This window comes from Mytilus trossulus, chromosome 11, assembly GCF_036588685.1.
Source record: "Mytilus trossulus isolate FHL-02 chromosome 11, PNRI_Mtr1.1.1.hap1, whole genome shotgun sequence".
NCBI classification, from domain to species: Eukaryota; Metazoa; Mollusca; class Bivalvia; order Mytilida; family Mytilidae; genus Mytilus; species Mytilus trossulus.
Genome location: NC_086383.1, coordinates 62,053,920 through 62,079,439, shown reverse-complemented (window position 1 = coordinate 62,079,439; position 25,520 = coordinate 62,053,920). Strand labels below are relative to the sequence as shown.

Here is a 25,520-nt window from a genome sequence, read left to right as displayed (position 1 = left end):
CCAGTTGCAAATATTTCTATATTTATGACGACAGCAAATTTAATCACAATATGCAGAAAAGTCGTTCTGTAAAAGAGGTCGACCTGGATAAATCTGAATACCACTAATAAAAGTATTGCGTATCCGACTCCGCTAAAAATGATTCATCTTTACTAGTTCGAATGTCAATGCCTCAAGGGAGAAGTCAAAGATACCATATTTACATTAACCCTATATAGCGACTGCGATAGGCTGATGATATCTTAGAAGGAGGGAGAGGGGTGTTTTTTAATGATTCACTAGAAGAGCCGTATTCATCATTTAGATTTATTTCCGGTCAGTGTTATTTCTGTAAGACCGAATTCTTCTGTCCCTATAATGCATATATTTACTAATTTACATTTGCTTTAATTGATTTTTCTAATTTCTAATGTTTTTCTTTTTTTTTGTGCAATGTTAAATGTGTTCACAACGTTTTTTTATCAAGTCTGGACGATTTAAAACTTAACAAATTGTATAGATATCTGTTTATTGCCGAAAAATGTAAGATACACTTCGTTTATTATTTATTTAGAGAGAAACTGTGACACGACAAGCAATGCTCGGTTATGAAATACTTTTAGCTGATAATAGTGGCAATTTTCAATCAATGGTAAATCTGTCTTTGGTTTGTTTACGCAATTCTAATTTTAGTGTTAGGATGCAAGCACCAGTTTGTTACGACATGTATAACCATGTGATAACCGACATCGTTCCTATTAGACGTCGGAGTTATCTACCTTTGCACGTAATAAAAAATAATTTGTGGTAGTGTTGTCAATCCGTGTAAGGATCCGAACCCCAGGGAGCAGTCATTGAAAGTCTGTAACGGTGGGTAGGTAAAATCTGGATCTGTTTACCACAGAACATTATTTCTCCGTGGAAATCAGATTAACAGTTTACCTCCACCGTTACAAACTCTTCATTGATTGCTGCTCTCGATTCGGATCTCTCCGCGGGTTTGGATCGGGATATTCCGTGTGATTACTCCTACCGAGAGCAAATGACGTATAAGAAAGACTGTTTTGAGAAAAAAAAGAATAAGAAAAAATAAATACATCCAGGGGGAAATATCGTTATATTTTCCTATAAAATGATTTATGACATAAGAAATATACAGAAAAATAACACCCAAACAAACAAAAACTACAAGCAGAATTAAAACCATAACAAAATAGATAATATTAAATTTCGTTATACATGTACATGTATAACAAAAGCCGACTGTTTGCATGCAACACGAAACATCCATACTCTAGAAGGTAAAGTTACATTTTAATGAGTTTCATAGAATGGATTTTTGCCAAACTTTCGCCAAGTAAAGCAGAAGTTGAAACCGTTGTGAAATAGGATTGCACAGAATCTTCAGCTATTTAAAATAAACAACTACCTGACTTTGGTGAGTATTAATTATTCAGATTTATTCATAGTTTTGTGAGTAAAAAAATGTAGAAAAAAATACATGGCAGGAGTTTCTCGATGCCTTGCAGACCTATGATTGATGACCTTCTGTTGTTATCTGTTCTATGGTCGGGTTGTTGTCTCTTTGACACATTCTCCATTTCTATTCTCAATTTTATTGATATGTGTTTTGCACTGACAGCAACCTAAAAAAAATACAAAAGACATATAGGATGGTTTGGGTGGGGTTTACATTTTATTGAGAATATTGGACCAAATCTATTCTCGAAGAGTAGAGAAGAAATGGGCAATACAATTAAAGAATTGAGAATACTGTGATGCTAAAATATAAAGAATAGAAAACTCCAGGACAAAAAAAGTTCTTACATATTGTCTTAGAATTTAAAGAATATTGATAGAGACCTACTAATCCAGACCCTCGTTTAGAAATCTGTTAAACAATTTTTAAATTCATGCAATCTACAATCCACCCTTGAATACAGATGTTTTCCACACCTCCTGAAAAAGACAACCCCTGCCTAAGTAATAAGAATGAGAAAGGTACATTGATCTGTTGCCGGGTATCCATGGTTGGTTTATTTTCAGGCGCTACGGTAACCTCTTTTTTTCAAACGGACGAAATTTTGATAAGGAAATAAATTTCATATTACTTACAAGATACTACCCCTTGTCAATTTATATATCATTGTCATTTTGCATAGTTTCTTCTTTTACATACTCTGACATCGGCGTCCTTAAAACTGAGTTTTACTACGCGTTTAGCTTTGTGTTTGTTTATTCTACATTGGCTAAAGGTGTTGAGATATCTCAAAACATGTTTATACTTTTTTGAGTTTGTCCCAAGTCAGGAGTGTGTCTCTTTCCTTTGTTAGTATTGTATATTGTTGGGTTTAATTTTTTTAATTTTAGTTTATGTATATTTGTCTTAGTATACTGTGATGTCCATGTTCATTGAACTACTACAAATAAGTGTTAAGGGTCAGCTGGTTTCGGTATTTTCTCGCTTTGTTGAAGACCCGTTGGTGGTATTGGACTGTTTTCTGCTCTCTGGTCGTGTTGTTGTCTCTTTGACACATTCCCTATTTCCACTCTCAATTTTTTAATGTAAGTAAAAATAGATAATAACATAAATTAAGTGAAGACTTATAGATGAAGGTCAGTATGGGGCTTACAGTATAGAGAATAATGAATCGAGAAAATAGGACAAAACAAAATATAAAATAAAGAATAATGGGTGCTAAAATATAAAGAATACAGAACAAACAAATGATTTAAAAAAAATTGTGAAAACAAAAATGAATGCCCCTCCCATTAAAAAAAATATATATGAAAACAATAAAAAAAAAATCATTCTAAAAGACATAACAATAGTTAGTTTTTATTTATCCTGTTCTTTGGTACTCGTTTGACACTTAAAATTTAAAAACTTTAGTTTTGTATTAGAGCCGCTGTAGTTTAGAATTATAGTTAGCAAGCAATACACTTTGTTTAAGATATGATTTTTCATTCAATGGTAAAGACTCTATCCCTCTTATATACTATTTGTTTTATCATCATGGGATGGAGAAGGGGAGGGGGGCTTTGAACATGTCGTTAGACACTTGTGTGGATCATCAAAAATCTTAATAGGTAGTTGTATCTGAAGTAGTCCAAAATTCCAGTATATAAGAAAGTTTTAATAGATATAGGAAGATGTGGTGTGAGTGCCAATGAGACAACTCTCCATCCAAATAACAATTTATAAAAGTAAATCATTATAGGTCAATTTACGGCCTACAACACGGAGCCTTGGCTCACACCGAACAACAAGCTATAAAGAGTCCCAAAATGATTAGTGTAAAACTATTCCAAAGGGGAAAACCAACGGTCTAATCTATCTAAAAAAGCTTGCTTGAACCTCACTCCAATATCCACTTGACAGATATTGAAACTTTTCTTACTTTTTTTTCATTCGTTTTGAGCGTTTAATTATAAAATGCTAAGATATGAATACACACATTCTAGTGAACCATCTTAAAATAAGTGTGATTTCAACAGCCGATAGTTATACCACCAACTCTGAATATTCAATGGTTGTACATTTGATATTGACTTTTTTTTTAAATACTCGCAGTTGCTGAGCGAGCTAGTTAAAAAGAAATTACATAATGTGTTTATAGACCTTATACTTACTTCTGAATTCTGTAAATAAATCCGTTGGATATGATCACTGTTGGATTACCACTGATTTTAAACACATTTAGTTTGAAAGACCAAGGTTTGTTTATAAGTTGAAATTGAGTTTTGAACTAGCTTTTTATAATTGCTAGTACTCCTAATACCAGTATACTGATCTCGTGAGTAAAGCCTTTTACAACCGAATTTAACAGTGTGTTCCTGTATGTATTGTTACACAACTGTCCAAACTTTGAAGATGACAATTCATATTAATTTCCATACTAAACAAGATTGGTATATATACATTTTAAATGTCTCACCCTTCCGGAGCACCTGAAATAAACCTCAGTTTTGGTGGGGTTGTGCTGCTCAGTGTTCACGTAAGTTTTCTGTTTTTTGTATTGTATTTATCTTTTGGTATTTTTTTTTTTCGTTATTTGCCATGGCAAGTCAGTTTGTTTACAACTTATTATCTTGAATATCCATCTGGTATATTTTCCTTCCCTTTGAAACAGTGTTTTCTTTTTAGACATTTCATTATGTTCTCTATAAGTAGAAATTTTGTATAAAACATTGCAAAAAAAAAAAAATTCTGACGGAGAATAAATTATTCAAAAGACTTAACAAATATGGCAATTAAATTTATTACTTAGAGATTAATTTGAGAAAGAAGTACTTTAAGTCAATTCTTTATTTATATTTCTGCATGTTGCGTTCATTGTAATATATTACATGTATTGTTTCTATTTGTTTAAAGTATAAGCCAGTCATGCTATTGATAACATCTGTTCTTCTCATTTGCATATGCAAATATGCAATGAGCTTACCATGTTTGACTAATGAATCAGAAAAAGACTTCGACGACTCAAGAAAAGCTCTGAGCGCTCTGGAAACATATCTGGGAAGTACAGTTAATACACTGGAGAGCGACATCCAGAAAACCCTCAATACCTTAAAGAGTCATTTAGGAACGTTAAAAAGTAATGTTGGTAGCAAAGTAAAGCGGCTTGATGGAGACCTTAAAGTGTTGGAAGAAGATTTTAGAAGTGAGTCTTCGATTGAATCGTAAGGGTTACATATGATAGTTATACTATGTTAAAGACCACGAAAAGTAATTCATAACTTATATGTCTCATTATCCTGCTTATGACAGAAAGTCTTGGTGTTTAATTAGTTGATATAAACCTAAAACGATACCTTATTAGCATATGCCCTATATATAATATCCTGCTTATGACAGAAAGTCTTGGTGTTCAATTAGTTGATATAAACCTAAAACGATACCTTATAAGCATATTCCCTATATATAATATCTTTTTATAGGTTGACCCATAATGTCATTACAGACAATTTTTGCTAAAGTTAATTTCACATGAATCTAACGTCGAATGCACACCAAACAAGCGTGGTTAAAACCCATACCTTACAAAACGAAAATGACATGTTTTTAAACAAATAAAGAAAATTATATATTATTCGCGATCAAAAAATTCCCGTGAAAAAATCGTTTGAATTTCACGAAATATTCACGCGAGTTTCATATTCGATTCACATCAAAATCATGTCAAGTCTGTTTCTTCATGCGAGTCTCACGTAAATGCTCGTTTGAGGTAAAATCTACATGAATTTCACAAGAGATTCACATGAATTTATATTCACGTAAAATTGAAATTAGTGAAATTTTCCAGTGTATCGTCTGTTGATGAGACCATGTGATGACCTTTGGATATGTTTGATGTCGTTAAGTTGCTGTCTCATTACTACTTCGCGCAATAATCCACAAAGTGATATTTAAAGAATTGTATTATTCAGGTTTTTATTTCAGAAAAGAAGTGGTTGAAACATGATAGACATTGTTATTATTATGCTCACGAAAAGCACGACTGGTTTACTGCAGAGGTAGGTAACCAGTTTACCCTTCAGTAACATTTCTTAGTATGTTCGTCTTATGATGTTAATGGTACATGCTCTTTATCTTCTTGAAATCCTTGTTAATCAAGTTATGTATATTATAAATCACTAAATAGTACATCATGTATCCGTATAACAAGTATTTTCCTTACATTTTTGTATTATTGGTGATCCCCTGGGTAATGACCTAAAGTCTTTCGGTAAACAAGGCAAATTGTGATATATGATGGGTTCAAGTAATAAACATAACATTACATGCACAAACACTGACTAGAGAAAAATTTACTTAAAAATGTTCAGTTAAAAAAACTGAACTCGGTAATAGTTAATTACTGTCTGATCGATGTGTTTCAGCATATTTTACATCGTATATTACATATATTAGGATCAAAGAAGCAGAGAAAGAACAGTCATAGCTTAAAGCAAAAGAAATTATAAAACCAACCTCTTATAAGTAACATAATACCTAGTATGCATGTAGTTGTATCACTTTACTGAAACAGTTATTTCTTACCTGGCAGCTTGTAAAGACGTGTTTTTTTTGTTTTTTTTTAGAAAAAAATATTCTTAAAGCAGCTGACAAAATGTTATATCCCACAAATATGATTATAAAACAGTGAAAAATAATAGATGAAAAAAAACTGATTAAAACCGGACAAACAAAAACAAACAAAACACCAAAAATTGCGAAGATACTTATGTATTATGTAGAGTTTTACATTATCAAGCACATAGCACATCCGTTCGTTTTCCTTGATATACAACCTGGCGCCCACAATCGATTCAATTATAAGTGCCTAACAAGATTGTGTGAGGTAGACGAAATTGACCTTAAAACGATCGTATTGTCTTTTGATGTCCAAAAAAAGGCAGATCGTACATATAAGGATTTTATCTAATGATTACATAAATTTGGGATTTATCATTATTGTAATATTCGAATGAAACTGAAAATTGTATGTTTTTGTTAGGATAAACAACAATTTTACCTGGCGTAGCCGTGCGTAAAATGTTTTTCTGCATTTATCTTTGAAAAATGGTGTTTTTAATGGAATAGAACGTAAATACAGTAAACTTTCCCCTTTTTCTCCGCAATAGGCTATCAAAAATAATTAATCTAATGTGAATGTGGAAAACTATGTGAAAATATAAAAAGTGGCAATTGTTATCTTTCATACCTTTAGTTTCATTGATAAAACGTAATATGGACGGGTCCAGTGTCCAGTTTGCAGGTCATTTAATTTACTGTACACATTCACGCACGCTCCGATTTAATCAATATACTCGTACGAAAAGCATGAACAGTTTAAAGGTAATCAAAATTAAACCCCAGCTCTATTGTTATAGTTCATAGTTTCTATTTTTGAAACACGTGTAAATTGAATAGATCTATTGTTACGAATAACAATGGATTTTGACCACAGGCTGTGACAAGCGGGGTTTCTGGAAACCCCTGCTTCTACATCCCGCAAACAAAGTCCATTGTTATTCGTAACAATAGAAATAGATTATTCTTTAAATAGCAGGAACACAAGAAATTACTTAGTGTTCACTACAAATTGTTTCAAGATATAAAAAAAAAGAAACATTTAAGGAAATTCCAATAGAGAAAAAAAATTAAGCATTTATTATAAATTAAAAAAATCCTTCAATTACTCCTTTGCTGAAAGTAATATTTTTTTTTATCCCAGTCATATGTTTCTATTATAAAAAGGGGGATTCTAACTCTCGACCCCCCCCCCCGTTATCCAGTGGCCGATCCGGGGTAGAGGTTCCGCGAGTTGGACCAGATTTAAAAGATCAATGTATTTGACTTATTTGAACCCCCGCCCCTTTCTTTTGAGTTAGGAACCCAAGCTGGATCAGCCCCTCTTCCGCAAAAGAGAGAGTTACGAAATTCTAAATCTGTATCTTTGTATGCTGAGCGTGCCTGGAAGTCGGGTTTCTTTTGCAGACACACTTATCCCTTTGTAGGTCCGAATATGAATGTTTATTCATTCTCGAGAAGAGGGGGGCTTTTTCCCCATAAAACCGTATTAAAGATAGAAAATATAGTTATGATTACCTTAGTAAACTGATACAGGTAAGTACTTTGGGTTATGATATTGCCTTTATCTTTTAAATAAGTCTCATCTACCAAATCCAACGCTTGCTAAGAAATGTCGTCCGTCTCATACCCTTCCATATTGACAACTGCATACAAGGAGCATGACGTATTTTTTGTTTTTAATATGAATACACGATACGGTCAACCTTGACCTGCTGATCCATATCAATCCAAGGATTTATTTGGAATATGCAAAACAACCTTGACATTGGTAAAACATACTCACTTGCCAAAGTGTGAACGAAGATAACCAAAAAAGGTTACTAGTGGGTTTTCATGTAATAACCAAAAAATCTTATAAATCATGGTTTGATATTGTCAATAAAATATATGCTATTGGTTTTTTTTTTCATTTGATAATCAATGTTAACAATATAGAGTTTAGAATAGGGTGTAAGTTAGTTATACACCTCGGGATGCGGCATGTCTGGATAAGAAACCCCTACGGCCTCCGGCCGACGGGGTTTCTAATCCAGACATACCTTTCCCTGGGTGTATAACTATTACAGAAACTTCAGTTTCTTTACATTAGGTATCTTGATTTAAGTAAGATAACAAAAATACCGAACTCAGTCGAAAAATTAAAACGGAAAGTCCCTTACCAAATGGCAAAATCAAAATCTCAAACACATCATACGAATGAAAAACATCCTTCATATTCCTAACTTGGTAAAAGCATTTTCAAATGTAAAAAATTGCCGATTAAACCTGGTTTTAAGCTAGATGAACATTTCACTTTGAACTTCCCCTAAGCTAATGTAAGTGATGCATAATACATCGCTGTGTATTAATATAAATATTTCCTGTAGATTTAACATAACGCCACTACCATTTACGTCACATGAGAAGTCGATTGCTAAGTAACCTTAAATATAGGGAAAGGGAGGTGGTGATAACGAGTAAAATAGCAACAAATCTTCGAGGAAATTTCTAAACGGAAAGTTCCTAAGGTAATGACAAAATTATAAGCCCAAACACATCAAACGAATGTATAACAACTGTCATATTCCTGACAGGGAAAGGAAATTGAAAGACATTCAGTTTGTTGATGTTATTGCTTTAAAAACATTTGAAATAGTAACTTCGAGCCCCGGACGTTAACTTCAAGAAACCGAAAAATAGTAGTGATGTTGCTACGTGATATAGAACATGATAAAGAACGTTTCAAATTTTGCTCAATTTGTTGAATTTATTTTCTTGATTGGTGAACAGAATTTACTCATATAATGTTACCATTTTGCCTGCCATCGGATCCCGTAAATAATTGTTATAAGGAATATATAACATGCAACGAACTTTACCGTCTCCATACACAAGGCACCGTATTTCAAAATAGCAACGTTAAAATGATACGTCAAAACCGTGCAAACAAATAAAAAAGATTGATGTGCTTGCCAATAAGAAATATTTTCTTAAAAAAACACAGCTACAAATGTATCTTTGCTTTTTTCATATAATCTAAAAGGCTAAAAATATGTCTGAAATACCAAATGTTCAAGTGTATAAATATATAAAACCAAACCAAATTACAAATCCCAAGACAAATTCTAAAAGGGAAAGCCCATACAAACTTATTAAATAAAACACCGTCAGTAAACAATACATGTGACAAACAACTGCCATATTCCTGACATTACTTGGTTGAGGCATTTACTGATAATTTCCCTTTTCAAATATTGAGAAATTTATGGCCGCAGGATGCAAAGGATTTATGCTACAGGTTAAAACAAAAAGGAAAAGTTGTAATAATGACTGATTCATATATACAACTTCGACTGAAAAGACGCATTATTAGCCATTTTAATTTGCCGACGGGTTAATTCCAACTAACGATATTCTTTACCCTCCTCACATCACGCTCTATCTGATGATTATCAAATCGATGTTATAAATAATTAAAAAAATATGACACAAGATAGAGAAAGAACAAGAAACAAAACAGCAAGGCATTATCATTGTCACATAACAAATAAATGGAGAGTTTAGGGGTTAGGATTTTTCTGCATAAGCATCCGTGCCTTTTTAAACGAATGTGACTGTTTATCTATATATATAAAATACAATATAGGACCTAACAACACATAGATAATAGGAAACACTAATAGAACATTGATTTAAGACTTATATAGCACATGATAACATTATGCCAACTTTTAATTTGTTAGTTAAAATTATAGTAGACGTAAAACAATTTATCATGCTAGAGTCAGTTACATCATATACGTCAATTAAATAAACTAATTCTCATTTTAAATGAGGCATTGAAAGATCCAAGTTTAAAGATGATGCCCATTGTCCTATTATTACAGGCACCTTATCGTCGTTAAAGGTTTAATGGCCGCAATCTCGGTACAATGTGTCTGTGTATCAACTCAGCAGCGACATGTTTTTGCGGTCTAAGATATTATATATCAGAATCTGTACAAACAGTGTCCTACTTCTGACTGACGCGTGCACACGCGGTCTCTTTCAATTTCCTTAATTTTATTTTCTCTATCGATTTAAGAGATCTGATATCGATAATCTGCTGTTTTCTAAACAAGAGTTATGTGCTCTTACTTACGAACTATATCATACACAAAAGGAAGGTTACAAAAGGAAACATCATGAGACATTTACTCTATCATCAAAAATCAATAGAACATGAAAAACGCATGCATTATAAAAAGATATATTACAAACAAATAACACTATGCAAAAAAAGAAATATTTCATGATATGAAATTATAATAAAGTATCTTCAGTGAAGACTAACGATTGCGTTTTTATAAGTTCTAAATTGAAATTACACTTTAAGCACTCCCTAAGACAATGATAGGTTGTAATCGAATCAAATGACCGATACAATGGGTCAGTGTATCAACTCAGTAGCGACATGCTCTGGTGGTCTAAGATCTTTATATATCAGAATATCTACCGACAGTGTGCTATTCCTGACTGACGTTTCCCATTGGACACACCCGTTCTCTTACGATTCCCTCAGTTTTTTGTTTGTTATGTTTTTCTTTATCGGTTTAAGAAATCTGAAATCGATAATCTGCTGTTTTCTGAACACGAGTTTTGTGCTCTTACTTACAAACTATATCATACACACATGTAAGGTTGCAAAGGGAAATACCACGAGGCATTAACTTTATCATAAAAAATTAGTACAACAGGAAAAACTATACATTATAAAAAGATATATCACAAAGAAATAAAACGAACAAAACAAATTTTAAAATGAAGAAAACTACAAAAAATTAAATATTTCATATGAAATTATAATAAAGTATCTTCGGTGGAGACTTTAGATTGCGTCTTTCTAAGTGGAAAGTAAAGTGACACGTTAATCACTTCCTAAGACAATGCTAGATTGTTAAGGACTTCCGAAGTAAACTATAAAAATAAATTCGAAGTTTTCGAAGAAAAAAAATATTTTGAAATATTAAGAAATCTGTTAATACGAACTTCCTTGAATTGATCTTTGCCCATCCTAACGTCAGTGAAGAGAGAGGAGTCCATTGTTTAAGAGAACTTAGAGACGTTCTTGTTTAACATGTTTATTTGCCATTCTTTACGTAAAAGTTCACGACATAGTATATAATATCTAAGGTTTTTATTACAATATCCATACATAAGTTTGAAAGAGGGGGAAATCTAATTGATAAAATGCGCAGAATCTCTAAGCCTAATAGACAGACACTTTAGGAAATGTCAGAGGAAATTATTGAGAAAGGTCCAGACTATCTGGTAATCAGACAATTTTAATGATAAATTATGGACAACCTCTTTTTTAGTTTTCCATTGTAGGAAAATGGTAGTTTGTCTTTACACTTTTGTTGTATACTAAGTTAGTTTTTTATGAGAATTCAAATTCTCGGTTTGACCCATCCAAAGACATAACGATAACTAAAAAAAAGAAAACATTTATAGAGCATAGATTTAAGACTTATATAGCACATGTTTTGATAACATTATGCCATTTTTTTAAAATTTTACTTGTATAAAACTTTATAAGTTTAATATCTTATGTTGCTATGGTCAGTTACATCATAACCGTCAATTTGATAAAATAATTCTCATTTTAAATGAGGAATTGAAAGGTCGAAGTTTAAAGATTATCCTTATCGTATCATTACAGGAGACTCATCGTTGTTAAAGGTGTAATGGCCGCCATCTCGAATAAAATAACCGATACAATATGTCTGTGTGTCAACTCAGTAGCGACATGTTGTGGTAGTCTAAGATCTTTATACATCAGAAATCTACAGACAGTGTCCTATTCCTGACTAATGCTTGCCCGGTCTCTTTTGATTCCCTCATTTTTTTCTTATTTTTTTCTCTCAATCGAATCAAGAGATCTCAAAAAAGATAATTTGTTGTTTTCTAAACACGAGTTATATGCTCTTATATACAAACTATATCATACAAAAGGAAATACTACTAACTCTATCATAAAAAAATCAATACAACAGAAAAAACGCATGCATTATAAAAATATGTATATCACAAACAAATTAAACAAGCTATACAAATTTAAAATATGAATAAAATATCTTCAGAGAAGACGAACGATTGCGCCTTTAAAGTGGAAAGTAAAGTGACACTTTAACCACTTCCTAAGACAATGCTAGATTGTTAAGGACTTCCGAAGTAAAAGATAAAATTAAATTTGAAGTCTTCGAAGAATTTTGTTGTTGTTCAAATATTAAGAAATCACTTAATACGAACTTCCTTGAATTGATCTTAGCCCATCCTAGCGTCAGTGAAGATAACGGAATCCATTGATCAGATGTAGGAAGATGATAGTTTGTTTTCATACTTCTGTTGTATCGTAAATTGTTTTTGAACGAGTATTAAAATTCTCGGTTTGACCCATCCAATGACCAAACGATAACTACAAAATAGAAAACATTAATAAAGCATTGATTAAAGACTAATATAGCACATGTTTTAATAACATTAGGCCAAATTTTAATTTGCTGGTTAAAATTATAGCAGACGTTACATATTTTTTTATGCTATGGTCAGTCACATCATATACATATATTAAGAATTAATGCTCTTTTAAAATGAGGCCGTGAAAACCCGATGTTAAAAGATGGACCCTATTAATATTCTATTATTACAGGAGCCTAATCGTCGTTTAAGTTGTAATGACCGGCATCTTGAATCAAATGACCGATATAATGTGTCTTTGTATCAACTCAACAACGATCTAAGATCTTTAGAATTTATACCATGCAATAGTGTCCTATTCCGGACTGATGCTTGCACTTTGAACACACGCGGTCTCTTTCAATTTCCTTAGTTTTACTTTTCTTTATCCATTTAAGGGATCTGAAGTCGATAATCGGCTGTTTTCAAAACACGAGTTATGTACTCTTACTTACGAACTATATCATACACAGATTGAAGGTTAGAAAAGGAAACATCTTAAGACATTTACTCTATCATAAAAAATCCATAAAACAGGGAAAAAATGCAAAAAATGAAATATTTCATAATATAAAATTCTAATAAAGTATCATCAGTGAAGACTACCGATTGCGTCCTTCTAAATGGCAATTACAATGAAACTTGAAGCACTTTACAATTGTAGATTTGTAAGGCTTTCTCAAGTAAACAATAGAATCAATTTTGAAGTTTTGATAGATATTATTTTTAAAAATTTTAAGAACTCTTCAAGTACAATATAAAATTACATTTTGTAAAAATCCTTGGATTGATATTTGCCAATCATAACGTCAATGAAGAGAGATGAATCCAGTGTGTAAGAGAACTGTAGAAAATAAAATATTTCTTATATGTAATAGAGGAATTCTTGTTTAACATATTGGTTGATCATTATTTTACGAGTAAGTGAACGACTTAACTTACAATGTCCAAATATTTATTTATACATATGTATTGACAGATGTGGGATTGTAGTAAAAATATTGCACAGACTGTCTAATCCTGATAGACAGACATTTTAGGAAATGTCACAAGATTTTATTAAAATTGTTATACTATGAATTAATGAATGATTTATTATAGTGCAACTTGTATTTTTACAACAGATACATATCTATACAACATTACATTACAGCCAGCCAGATATGCTCACGATGCACTGACAAATTGAAGTTCAATTTAAAAAAAAAAAATAGCACATAGTTTAGGACGAATGTCTAAATTATTAGAAACTCCAACAGTTACAGTAAAAGTTCGCTATACTTTTGTTGCTGTTAGTTTCGTTTAAGTTCATTTAAGGCAGCAGCTGGTGGAAGTTCATTTATGCGTAGAGGATAAGCAGGATCAGATGATATTGCAGTAAATAGTTTATTTCCCAAAACAGAGTAACACAGTAATAGATGAATATATATCTTCAGTAAATCCAGAATTGTACACCATACGGCCTTCAACAATGAGCAAAACCCATACCGCATATAGTCAGCTATAAAAGGCCCCAATAAGACAATGTAAAACAATTCAAGCGAGAAAACTAACGGCCTCATTTATGTAAAAAAAAAATGAACGAAAAACAAATATGTAACACATAAACAAACGACAACCACTGAATTACAGGCTATTACGTTTGCTTTTTTAATTCTTTTATTAATCCCCTTTCAATGAAATTTAGTTTATTGAAAAGGTTGTTTTTTTCAAGACTGAAAAGAAAACCTTCTTAATTGGTTTTTACCTACCCAATATATCGTACAATAATTGACAAAATACATCGGGTCCGTTGTGCTATCATGAAAATTCAAAACAAAAGAAAAAAAGCATGCATTATAAAAAGATATATCACTAAAATATAAACAAATAAAACAAATCTAAAAAAGAATAGAACAAAATGAAATTTAATTTAATTATAATTAAATATCTGAAGTGAAGTCTAACGAGGAAGTCTTTCTAAGTGAAAATTAAAATTACACTTTACGTACTTCCTTAGACAATAATAGATTATTAAGGACTTCTGAAGTAGACGATGAAATCAAATTTTGAGTCTTCAAAGAAAAATATATTTCAAAATTATAAGAACTTTAAAATCTGAATTGATATATATATATTATGCCAATCATGAAGACAGTGAAAAGAAAGGAACTCATTGTTAAAGAGAACTGAAAAAAATCTTATTTGAAATAGGAAAGTTCTTGTTTAAAAAATTGAAAACAACACGTTTAAAATTTCTTCCGTCCGACGCGCATATCTGAATTTGCCTTCATCAGAAACGCTCAAAGCCAAATATTTGATAAGTACCGAAACCATTGAAAAGCTTTATGTCAAAAATACCTAAAATAAATAGCAAAACTCATCTAAAGTCAACTTAATCTCAAGCCAACTTCAAGGGAATTATTCAATGTGAATTATTCAATGTGAAGAATCAAAAATTAGTTTTATGGTTCAATAAATCCAAAATTGATATTAGCCATTCATTAAATATGCAAACGACATAACTTACAATGATCAATTATTTATCCTTATATAAGTAAAGACTGAGTTAAACATGCGCAAAATCTCTAGCCTGATAGATAGACACTTGAGAAAATGTTAAAACTGATTCGCACTATCGGGTAATGAAGGACATTTTAATGATGCTTTGTGGGTACTTTCATTTCTATATAGTCTATAAGACATAACAAATATTAAATTCAAAGTCTTGCATTGACCCATCCAATGACTTTACGAAAAAAAGAAAATGGAAGTCTAAGATCTTTATGCATAGGAATAGGTATTTGATTTTTAATATAAAAAAAAGCAAGATGTGGAATGATTGCCATTGAGACAACTGTCCAAGATAGACCAAAATGACACAGATATTAACAAATATAAGTCAGTATGCGGCCTTCAACAATGAGCAAAGACTAGGTTCACCCATTGTTTGGAAATTACATGCATGACAGGAGACGTCATCTTGTTGTTTAATTGATTAATATCTTTTTCGATTATTTAGATTTGAAAATCGACCATCTACTGTTGCCTAGCTACATATATAGCTATTATTTTCGTTTTACTTACTCACTACATCGAACACTACTTGATTGTGATACAAGGAATAACACCTTTGGCCCTTTGCAATATCATGAAATAAACTTCAATACAACAGAAAAAAAAAAGCATGCAGCATAAAAAGTTATTTCACAAACAAATTAAACAAATTAAAAACAAATAGAATAAAAATTAAATTAAATTTGAAGTCTTCGAAGAAAAATAATATATTGACATTTTATGACCTCTTCAAAAACTATATAAACGTATGCACTGTTTTAAATTAATATATACCCGACCTTGCGTCAGTGAACAGGGAAGAATCTGTTTTATTATAAATTAATAATTTCTAACTTGTATTACGTGAGTACTCATAAGATATAGCGTTTTACGAATAAGTTAACGTCATAACTTACAATACTCAAGTATTTAATCATATATAAGTATTGGCGGAGGGGGAACTTTCAATCTATAACATATTGTTTCATTGAGAGAAATATTCTTTTTTACACAGGTAGACTCGTGTAATATATTTTTTTACGAATAAGTTCACGTCATAACTTACAATATTCGAGTATTTATTTAAATATAAGTATTGACGAAGTGGATATTATAAATCGTTTTCTAGTTTTTCTCTTGATTACCTATAATAATGATTTTACGAAGGCATAGCAAAGATCAATTTGAAAATCGGTGCGAGCCATGCAGGTGCCTAACGATCAATCCAAAATAGAATACATCAATGGGAGCAATGGTTTGTGATCGTGAATGTAATTAATTGTATTAAATTTTACTTAAAAAATAATGTCTGCCAAAATGATTCTACTTTCTTAATAATACTGTGTAATACGAAAAAAAAAGAAATATGCGATCGATTGCGCATGATGCTCAGCTTGAAGTGAAATCGCTCAATGCCATATGATCTGAATATCTTATAATACCAAACCGACTATATGCTTTATAGCAATATCAGTCTATTTGTCCGTCCTTCATAAGTTTTGATATCTTATACTAATTAAGATTGAGAATAGAACATAATCGGCTAAGTTACACATCAACAGAAGAAATCAATATTTGCTAATCCAACTCAAAATTTCAATTATTTATTATTAATAATAATTTAAACGTTTCCGTAGCATCAGATCTTTCTATTCCCTCACAATCTTGAGAAAGCAGAACGCGATATTTCACGTCCTGAAAAGTAATGTTTTGAAGAAATTTCATTTTTGCAAAACTTTTGATTATGCTTACCCAAAATAACTGTAAGAAACATCAAAAAGTCAGTCGAATTATGAAAAAAGGCTTGTTTGTTTACATATCTAATGTCATTGACATGTCGAGAGCAATCTGCCTTTTGTAGTTTTGATTTTTTTCAGAAACTGATCATAATAATGAACCATTTTTACAGACAGTTTTATATTTCCTTCATGATCCGATCTCAATTCTAAACAACCGTAAGGCATTCTTTCACCATTTTTTTCTCGATATTCCGTAAGACACCCGTCAGAGAGCTATATACAATAAATCCAAGAACAAATTATCTGAATCCTTCCAGACAACAATATAAAACTTTGCAATTATTCCTAACGCCAGTATTTATGAAATGGGAGTTTTAACCAATGAATAATGAATATGAGGTTGATGTCAAATGAACCTTGCTAGACGTGTTATTTGTTGTGACTGTACTTATTTTTTTCATTGATTGATTACCCATCTCCTTGTTTTTTCTTTATAATATTAAAAAGTTTTGCCTATTTTGCTGTGTTGAGACTGTTCACAGTTTCCATATGTTTAAGGTTTATGCTCGTCTTAATTTTGAAATTTATAGTGTATTAATTCTTCTCCTATGTATGCAAGGCCATTCCTTCAACACTAGGTCAATGTGTATACTGAAAATCGAAGAAGACGCACACCACCTATTCTTGGCCCTTATTGTTTTCTATTTTACATGGAATGGATTCTTTATATGTCTTGCTTTTTTGTTACTCTTCGTAGTTGCGCCATATATGTGATTTAAAATAAAATTCTTGGAAATTATTCTTTTTAACGAGTTTCATGTTTATTGATCGTTTTGGTTTTAATTGAATGTCTGTTGTTAGATAAATGCAACTCTAAATATTGCATTTATATTCATAACGAAAATAACCATAAATCCAATTGATAGGTTTTCCAAAGTGTGTCAAAGGGTACGAAAGACTTCAAATTGTGGCTTCTAATTTTAAAATATGGTATTTTAAACAGATCGCTTCGGACGCATGAAAAGGTGACTATAACATACTGATAGTTTGGCCGTCTCTCCACACACATCACAGGATTTCAACATAGCAACATTTTCATCAATGATTTCGTTTTCATAAATAACACAAACCTGAAACTTAAGAAAATAAATGTTGCATATGCCCGCAAATCAGAAATATTTGTTCTTAACGTACACATATTTGCGATTTGAATATTTGGTATGAAAAAGATTGCTCTGCATTTGTCATCTTTCATAAAAGGCAGAAGAATTTGAAATATTTATTCGAAATTAATTACTAAATGCTAAAAAAAATAAGGTTACATGTAAGTGTATCTGCAAAATTATGGGTTATGGCTATCTGAGACTTCTTACTGGGTTTATGCAACACGAGGGGTGCTTTAGCAAATGTAATAGTGGATTTGACCTTTTTGCATCAATAAACGTTCATATCCCTTGTTATTTTCACTACAGCATATAACAGAATTGTTTTCTAAACTATAAAACACCAGTTTATCAAATAATTTCAATAATTGTTCTTTCTTAAAAAAGGAAATTCTATCTCAGAAACAATGTTTTTAATTTTGCATTCAAAGGTATGTATATTTTGGGAAAATTAGTATCTGTGAAAGGATGAATAAATAATGTGTATTTGTAGATAAGTTATAGCTAGAAAAATATCATAGTCAACTTGATAAAAATATGTGGACAAATCATATTTTTAGGGAAATGATTGATATAAATGATACTTGCCAATGTTGTTATTTAAAATTGATCAAGACCCTAGGCCTAATATAACTTGTCTTTGAAAAGCTACATACAATAGCTCTAGTTTTCATTTAATATGGATAAGCTGTAATCAAATGGATACAATAAGACAGTGTAAACAATGATCTTAGCTGTATATATGCGTCATTTTCTTCGTCATCGTTTGCGGATTCATTACGCATGTATGTTAGCATTACCGCAAGCTTCAGGTAGCAATACACAGTTAGCAAATGAAGCTGAAATTTGGTCTTTAAGTTCAAGAACATGTGCATGCATTTTGAAATGGATATAGCCAATGCTACAAGAATACCAAAACATGTATACAGATTTAGAATCCTATTTCTCAGCAGATTTCAAATCTGTAAACAAACACTTAAAACAAAATTGTACAAGTTCAGTATCCATGGAAACATTTGGTGTTTGTTTTCTATTTTTTTCTTAAAAACTGCTGTTGGACACCCCCGTACAGGCTTAAAAATATCCATTTTATAAAATTTCAATGAATATCAGACATACATTGTTTAAACACTGAATGATAGCCCTTTTAAAAAAACCAAAAAAAAATTGGGGGTCTTCCTGCTCCTTTTCCCGCAAATTACCTTTCAAAAGATCGAGGCAAATTTTCACCTTTGAAAAACAGTCAACAAATGCTGATATAGTTTTAGAGTCATTGGTGGACCGGATATGAATTTAGACCCGAAAACTACATTTCTACTAAGCAAACCAGGGTTCAATCTCTTCTCTGGAATCATACCTTTCAATTAAAACCACTCTCAAAGCATCAAATTTTATTTTTCTTCATTTTCAGATACTTATAACTTGTCTTTCTCTTTTATCTTATAATTTCACAGGGGCCAAAATGCGAAACTAACACTTCTAACTGTGTATTGCTACCTCACTTCCCTGACATGGACAAAGTTCGGTGCAACACAGATTTTGTTCAAATCTAAAACCGCTTTTGGAGGACAAAGATATACCTTTGCAGGTAGAAAGTAATTCATATTAGTAATCTGTTGACTTTTGTCTAGAGGACACTGCTGTAGTGGCTGTGCAAAATTTAAAGAGGTCCAAATACTGGCCTAAAATGCAGAATATGTTGAAGGAAAGTTGATTCCAAAGGAGGAAGTTTGGCTGAGCTAGCATTTGTCTGTTTGTTTTACTTACACGGAGTTTATTGAAATCATTGTGCTCAAATTTGTCTTTCTATTTCTGGTCATAGAGCCTTGCAAATCATGGCCAGATGACATCAACAGTTGTGTCAATGTTATAGCTTGAAAGATAATCGTAATCAACGAAGTCTTCATGATTGTTCTTTAAAATTTTGTCAACAGTTTTCCTTCCGATTTTGAACAATCATCCATGATATGAAATTATCATATAATATCTTCGGTGAAGGATAACGTTTGCATCTTTCTAAGAAATCACAATTACACTTTACGCACTTCCTAGTCAATAATAGATTTTTAAGGACTTCTAAAGTAGACAATGTAATCAAGTGTTAAATGTCCGCAGAACACTAGAGTTTTTGAAGTATAATATAAAAGCAAATTTTATTAACTTGATTTATAAGGGACTTTCCGTTTTGAATTTTACTCGGAGCTCAGTATTTTTGTGATTTTACTTTTATTTTAAATCTGATTCAATAATTATCCATTTGATATAACAGATTTCCGATTTTGATATAAAAATTATTTTTTTTGATATGATAGATTATCTATTTTATATATTAGATTATCAATTTGATATATTAGATTATCAATTTGATATATTAGATTATCAATTTGATATATTAGATTATCAATTTGATATATTAGATTATCAATTTGATATAACAAATTATCAATTTGATATAACAAATTATCAATTTGATATAACAAATTATCAATTTGATATAACAAATTATCAATTTGATATAAAAAATTGTGAATTTATCTACAAATATTGTGATTTATAAAAATTTTTTTTTATTAAAAGTTGCATAACCCGAACTGGCGAATTGTGTGTATTAATTGATTGTTTCTCTGACGTCAGATGACCAATATGAAATGCATTATAAAATTCAATTTACAGGTTTAATATTTTTATTACCAAGCCTCCTCCTCTTTCCCTATTTCAGACAGTTTTCGGGATTATATTCTTAATTTCGTATATGGGACCTAGTGCCTTAAAACAAACAAATATAAGAGAGAAAAGGGGGTGTCTATTTGATCATTTTATATTGCATATTTCAGGTCGAAGCGAAAACAAGAGTTCTATTGTGGTGTTGATGTTTTTAGGAACAAAGGAAAATGTAAGGATAAAACAAATGTTTTCCCCTCTTTAAAACGATAATCTCCTTCCAATCCATGCATAAGTAATTTGACATATCAAATTTCCTTTTTTGCTATATCAAACTAATAAATTGTTGTATCAAATAATTATAATTTGTTAAGTTAAATTTATAATCTGTTATATTAAATATATAATTTGTTATATCGAATTAAAATTTGTAATATCAAATTAATTATTCGTTATATCAAATTGATTATTTGTTATATCAAATTAATTATTTGTTATATCAAATTAATTATTTGTTATATCAAATTAATTATTTGTTATATCAAATTAGTAATTTGTTATATAAAATTAATAATTTGTTATATACAATTAATAATTTGCTATATCAAATTAATGTTTTTTATATCGAATTAAAATTGTGTGATATCAAATAAATAATGTGTCATATAAAATTGGAAAAAGTAAATAAGTATGGCCTTATAAGGCTTCCGTAATATGTCAGGATATGAAATAAAAGTAAAATATCTTCCTTTAAGACAAGCGATTGCATCTTGCTAAGTGGAAATAAAACTACAATTTAAAAGCACTTCCTACGACAGGACTTAAAGTAAACGATAACATCAAATTTTAAGTCTTCAAAGAATTGTTCACACTACCTGGTAATTAAGGAAATTCTAAAATTGCATTATGGGCAAATTCTTGTCTAGAATTTGTTTGAAGGAAAAAATGGGGTTTGTCTTAACACCCCCGTTGTTAACCATGTTAACTAAGTTATTTACGAAGACATAGCAAATATCAAAATTGAAATCTCGGTTTTACCCATTAAAAAACCTAACGATTAATATAAAAAAGCGTCATTTGTTTCGCAGTCTAAGATCTTTATGCATAAGAATGGTTATTTGATTTTTAGTTCAATCATCCCCCCCCCCCATCCAACGACTATGACACTTTATTTTGATGGAGTGTGGATTCACATGAAAGATAGAGTGTGGATTCACATTTTGATAGAGTGCGGATTCACATGGAAGATAAAACATGCATAGCAGAAGACGCTTATCGTATGTCTTGTCGTTACGTTGATTTATATCTTCTAAAACAATTATTCAGCTTTAATAATCGATTAGTTACTGTTGTCTACATACGAGTTAGTGTATTCGCTTGTCATGTTTTGTGATTTTTGTCAGATTTTCGGTTTATCTGTTTTTTCCATTTGATTGACTTAACATATTTTGCCCATTGACCCCTATTTTTCTTTTTATAAATCTTTTACATGTATAATTATAAGTCATCTGTAAATATTTTTTAAAATCCTTGTTATTTTTTAACAGTTTTCGAGAATTTTACCTTGTCAATGATAAAGCTATGAAAAATCACTGAAAACATTTACCTCGACAAAATTTCAATGTCTAATATCTCTAAAACAAGCATATTCATCTATCTATCTATATATATATATATATATTTTTTTTATTAATCCCCTATCAATATATACTAGTGTTATGAGAATCTTGTTATTTTGAAACTGAGTAGCGAACCTCCTTACTTGTCTTTTACTTACCCACTATATCGTACACTAATTGAAGTTGACAAAAGGCTCTTTGCGGTATATCAAAATTCAATACAACAGAAAAAAATACTTTATTAAAAGATAAATCACAAACAAATTAAACAAATTAAACAAATTTAAAAAAGAAAGGAACAAAAATGAAATTAAATTATCATATAATATCTTCAGTGAAGGCTAACAATTAAGTCTCTCTAAGTGAAAACTAAATTTCACTTTACGCACTTCCTCAGATATTATCAAATTTTTAAGACTTCGAAGAAAAACAATATTTTGAATTTTTAAGAACACTTTACGTGCAATATAAAAGTATGAACTGTTTTGGTTTGATATTTAACCAACCATACGTCAGTGAAGAAGGAGGAATCCTTACGTCAAGAGAAGTGGATAACATCTATAATTTTTAACTGTTGTTACGTGAGTAATTGTTTAATATATTGTTTTACGAATAAGTCAATGTCATAACTTACAATATTCAAGTATTTATTTATACATAAGTATTGAAGGAGGGGAAACTTTCAACCTATTTTCTAGATTTTCATTGAAGGAAATATTCTCTTTACACTTGTGGCCCTATACTAAATTTTATTCGAAGACATAGCAAAAAATATAAAATTTGAAGTCTCGGTTTGACCCATTTATGGAACTAACGATAAATAGAAAAAAAATATTAGATTGATTGATGGTTGTTGTTTGCTTAACGTCCAGTGGCAAATATTGCATGCATGTCCAAGACGAGAACAAGTTAACAATGAATACAATATGATGGTCTTCTAATAGAGGCCATCTGGGATATTGGTCGGGGGAATTGGGAATCTCACTGGAAAATGAGAATATATTGGATAGGAACAGAAATTGTGCCTTGCAACAGATCACCAACGGAATTTCGCTCAAATGATACAATGCCACTTTGACCTATAATGCATTACAATCTAAAGATTTTAAATCAGACTATCAATGGTATCTCATATATTTTAAAACTGTCTTTCCATAATAAAATTAGTCTTACGTTCTTAATGTTATAGTATCAACAAAAGTGAAGAGTGGTCTTACTTTGACCAAAAGTCCCAAAATCTTTATACCATTATTTAAAAAAAATGTAACTTGATGACACGCTTATATATTAGTATTTCACGTTTTCTTAATGTTTATTTGTAGCATTCAGTAATGCATAAAATATTCGTAGTCGTCCTGATATGCACAGGCAAGTTTGCATTATCTATACGTTTTAAAGATTTACCATGTTTTACTGATGAATCACATAAGGATTTAGCAGATGCTAGAAAAGAACTTTCAACAGTAGACAATTACCTTGAAAAGACAGTAGAGACATTGGCGGATGAGTTTCAGAAAACTCTCAGTAACACGAAGAACCAATTGGCGGATGAGTTCCAGAAAACTCTCAATATCATGAAAAACCAATTGGTGACAATGAAAACCAACGTCAGTAAAATAGTCAAGAAAGTGGATACTGACCTTATTGTCATGTCAAAAGACTTGGAAGGTAAGATGTATGTATAAACATTCGAAACAACAAACACACACACACACACACACACACAATATATATATGTGTTGTGTACAAGTTATGATTTTGTACAAATTATAATTTGTACAAAAATATTGTACAAATTGTAATTTGTAGTTTGAATTTGTAAAATTTATAATTAAACGTGCCTGTTCAAATTACAATTTGTACAATATTTGACCAAAATTCATTTAGAACTTGTAGAACAATTGTAATCAACTGTCCACACACAAAACATTATAAACATAAACGCCCTTTATACACAACTTCAAAAGGCAGGTTGCTCTTCAAAAATTTTGAGAAAAAAAAAGTAAAAAAAAAGAAGGATTTTTTTCAAATTTTTAATACATAAACGTCTTTTTCTTTAGAAAAAAATATCATTCAATAGTACTGCTTGATTAGTTCTTATCGTTATTTTGAGGGTTTTTATTTAAACAGAATTTTTGCAAACGATTATATTTGTAAAATGTCATATTTTGTATCGTGAAAGATCGTGTACAACGTTTTGATGATCGTGAAAAGAATCTCAAAAGATTTGCTGCCACTTATTCGTTATTTCTAAAAGTCCATGAAAACAATAAAATCTTTCTTTAAGCAAGTGATAATTTATATTTGTAATTGGTACATCAAAAGATTGAATTTAGTTGTCTTATAAAATAAAAGTCCGTCGGTCTGGTCTGCATAAATTTTATTTTGTTTTTAAAGTTTAGATTGTCTCAACTGATTTCCGTTAAGTGTTATGCACAGTCATAATACAAAGATTTGTGTTGAAAAAAAAAATTGATAAAAAAACGGCAAAAAAAATCAACTGACATATTCCTTACTTTATCATAGTCATATTCCTAACCAAATGGGGTGTTTAATCTTCTAAGATTTTTATTTTGTCTTAACGTCTGATTGAAGCAGTTATATACACATGTTTATTCACAGCAACGGTTCATGAGCTTCAACGCTCGCTATATGAAACAGTTAAGATGCCTGTAAAACAGGTCGTTATCGATTTGAGAGTCGAAAGATGGTTTGCAATAACTGATTTTATAAATCACTAGATCACCTGCTCAAACGAATGATAAAGAACTACTTTTGAATTGTGTAACTTATGTCTACTGTCTGGTCATTTAGCACCTAGTAATTCAATAATGTGTATCAATGCCTTTTCCATCAAAATCCATATGAAAAATTATTGTATAAGTTATAAGTGAATTTTTTGAACTTTACAAATTACAATTCGTACAAAGATACAAATTATAATTTGTACAATATTTTTTGTACATATTGCAATTTGTACGAAATGAAAACTTGTACACAACATATATATAAAAGGACTGAATAAATAGTCAACGATAAATCTTAAGGGGCGATGGATCATATAAAAATGATTCAGTACACAACAAAATATAATAAATAACGAGTCTAAAAGGATACAACATCACTAAAAATCGAAATAAAACTAACAATATGTTAGATATGTCGGATAACAGATATCTTCCTCGGTAATAGCACGATGTCAAATAAATCATGTCAATATATTCAAATTAAGACACTATCAAAATCTTGAAATCTATACAATTAAAGC

General features: G+C 30.7%; 1 protein-coding gene across 1 annotated transcript in view; it reads left to right on the top strand.

Annotated features, from left to right (window-relative positions):
• Positions 1–4,358: 4,358 nt before the first annotated feature.
• The window catches only part of LOC134690222 (C-type lectin domain family 12 member B-like), a 32,922-nt gene continuing 11,760 nt past the window's right edge, over positions 4,359–25,520 (top strand). Inside the window, exons 1-3 of the mRNA XM_063550197.1 lie at positions 4,359–4,643; positions 5,423–5,496; positions 23,575–23,920. Of these exons, the coding sequence (XP_063406267.1) occupies positions 4,367–4,643; positions 5,423–5,496; positions 23,575–23,920 (697 nt within the window). The 5' untranslated portion in view covers positions 4,359–4,366. The remainder of the gene's footprint in view (positions 4,644–5,422; positions 5,497–23,574; positions 23,921–25,520) is intronic.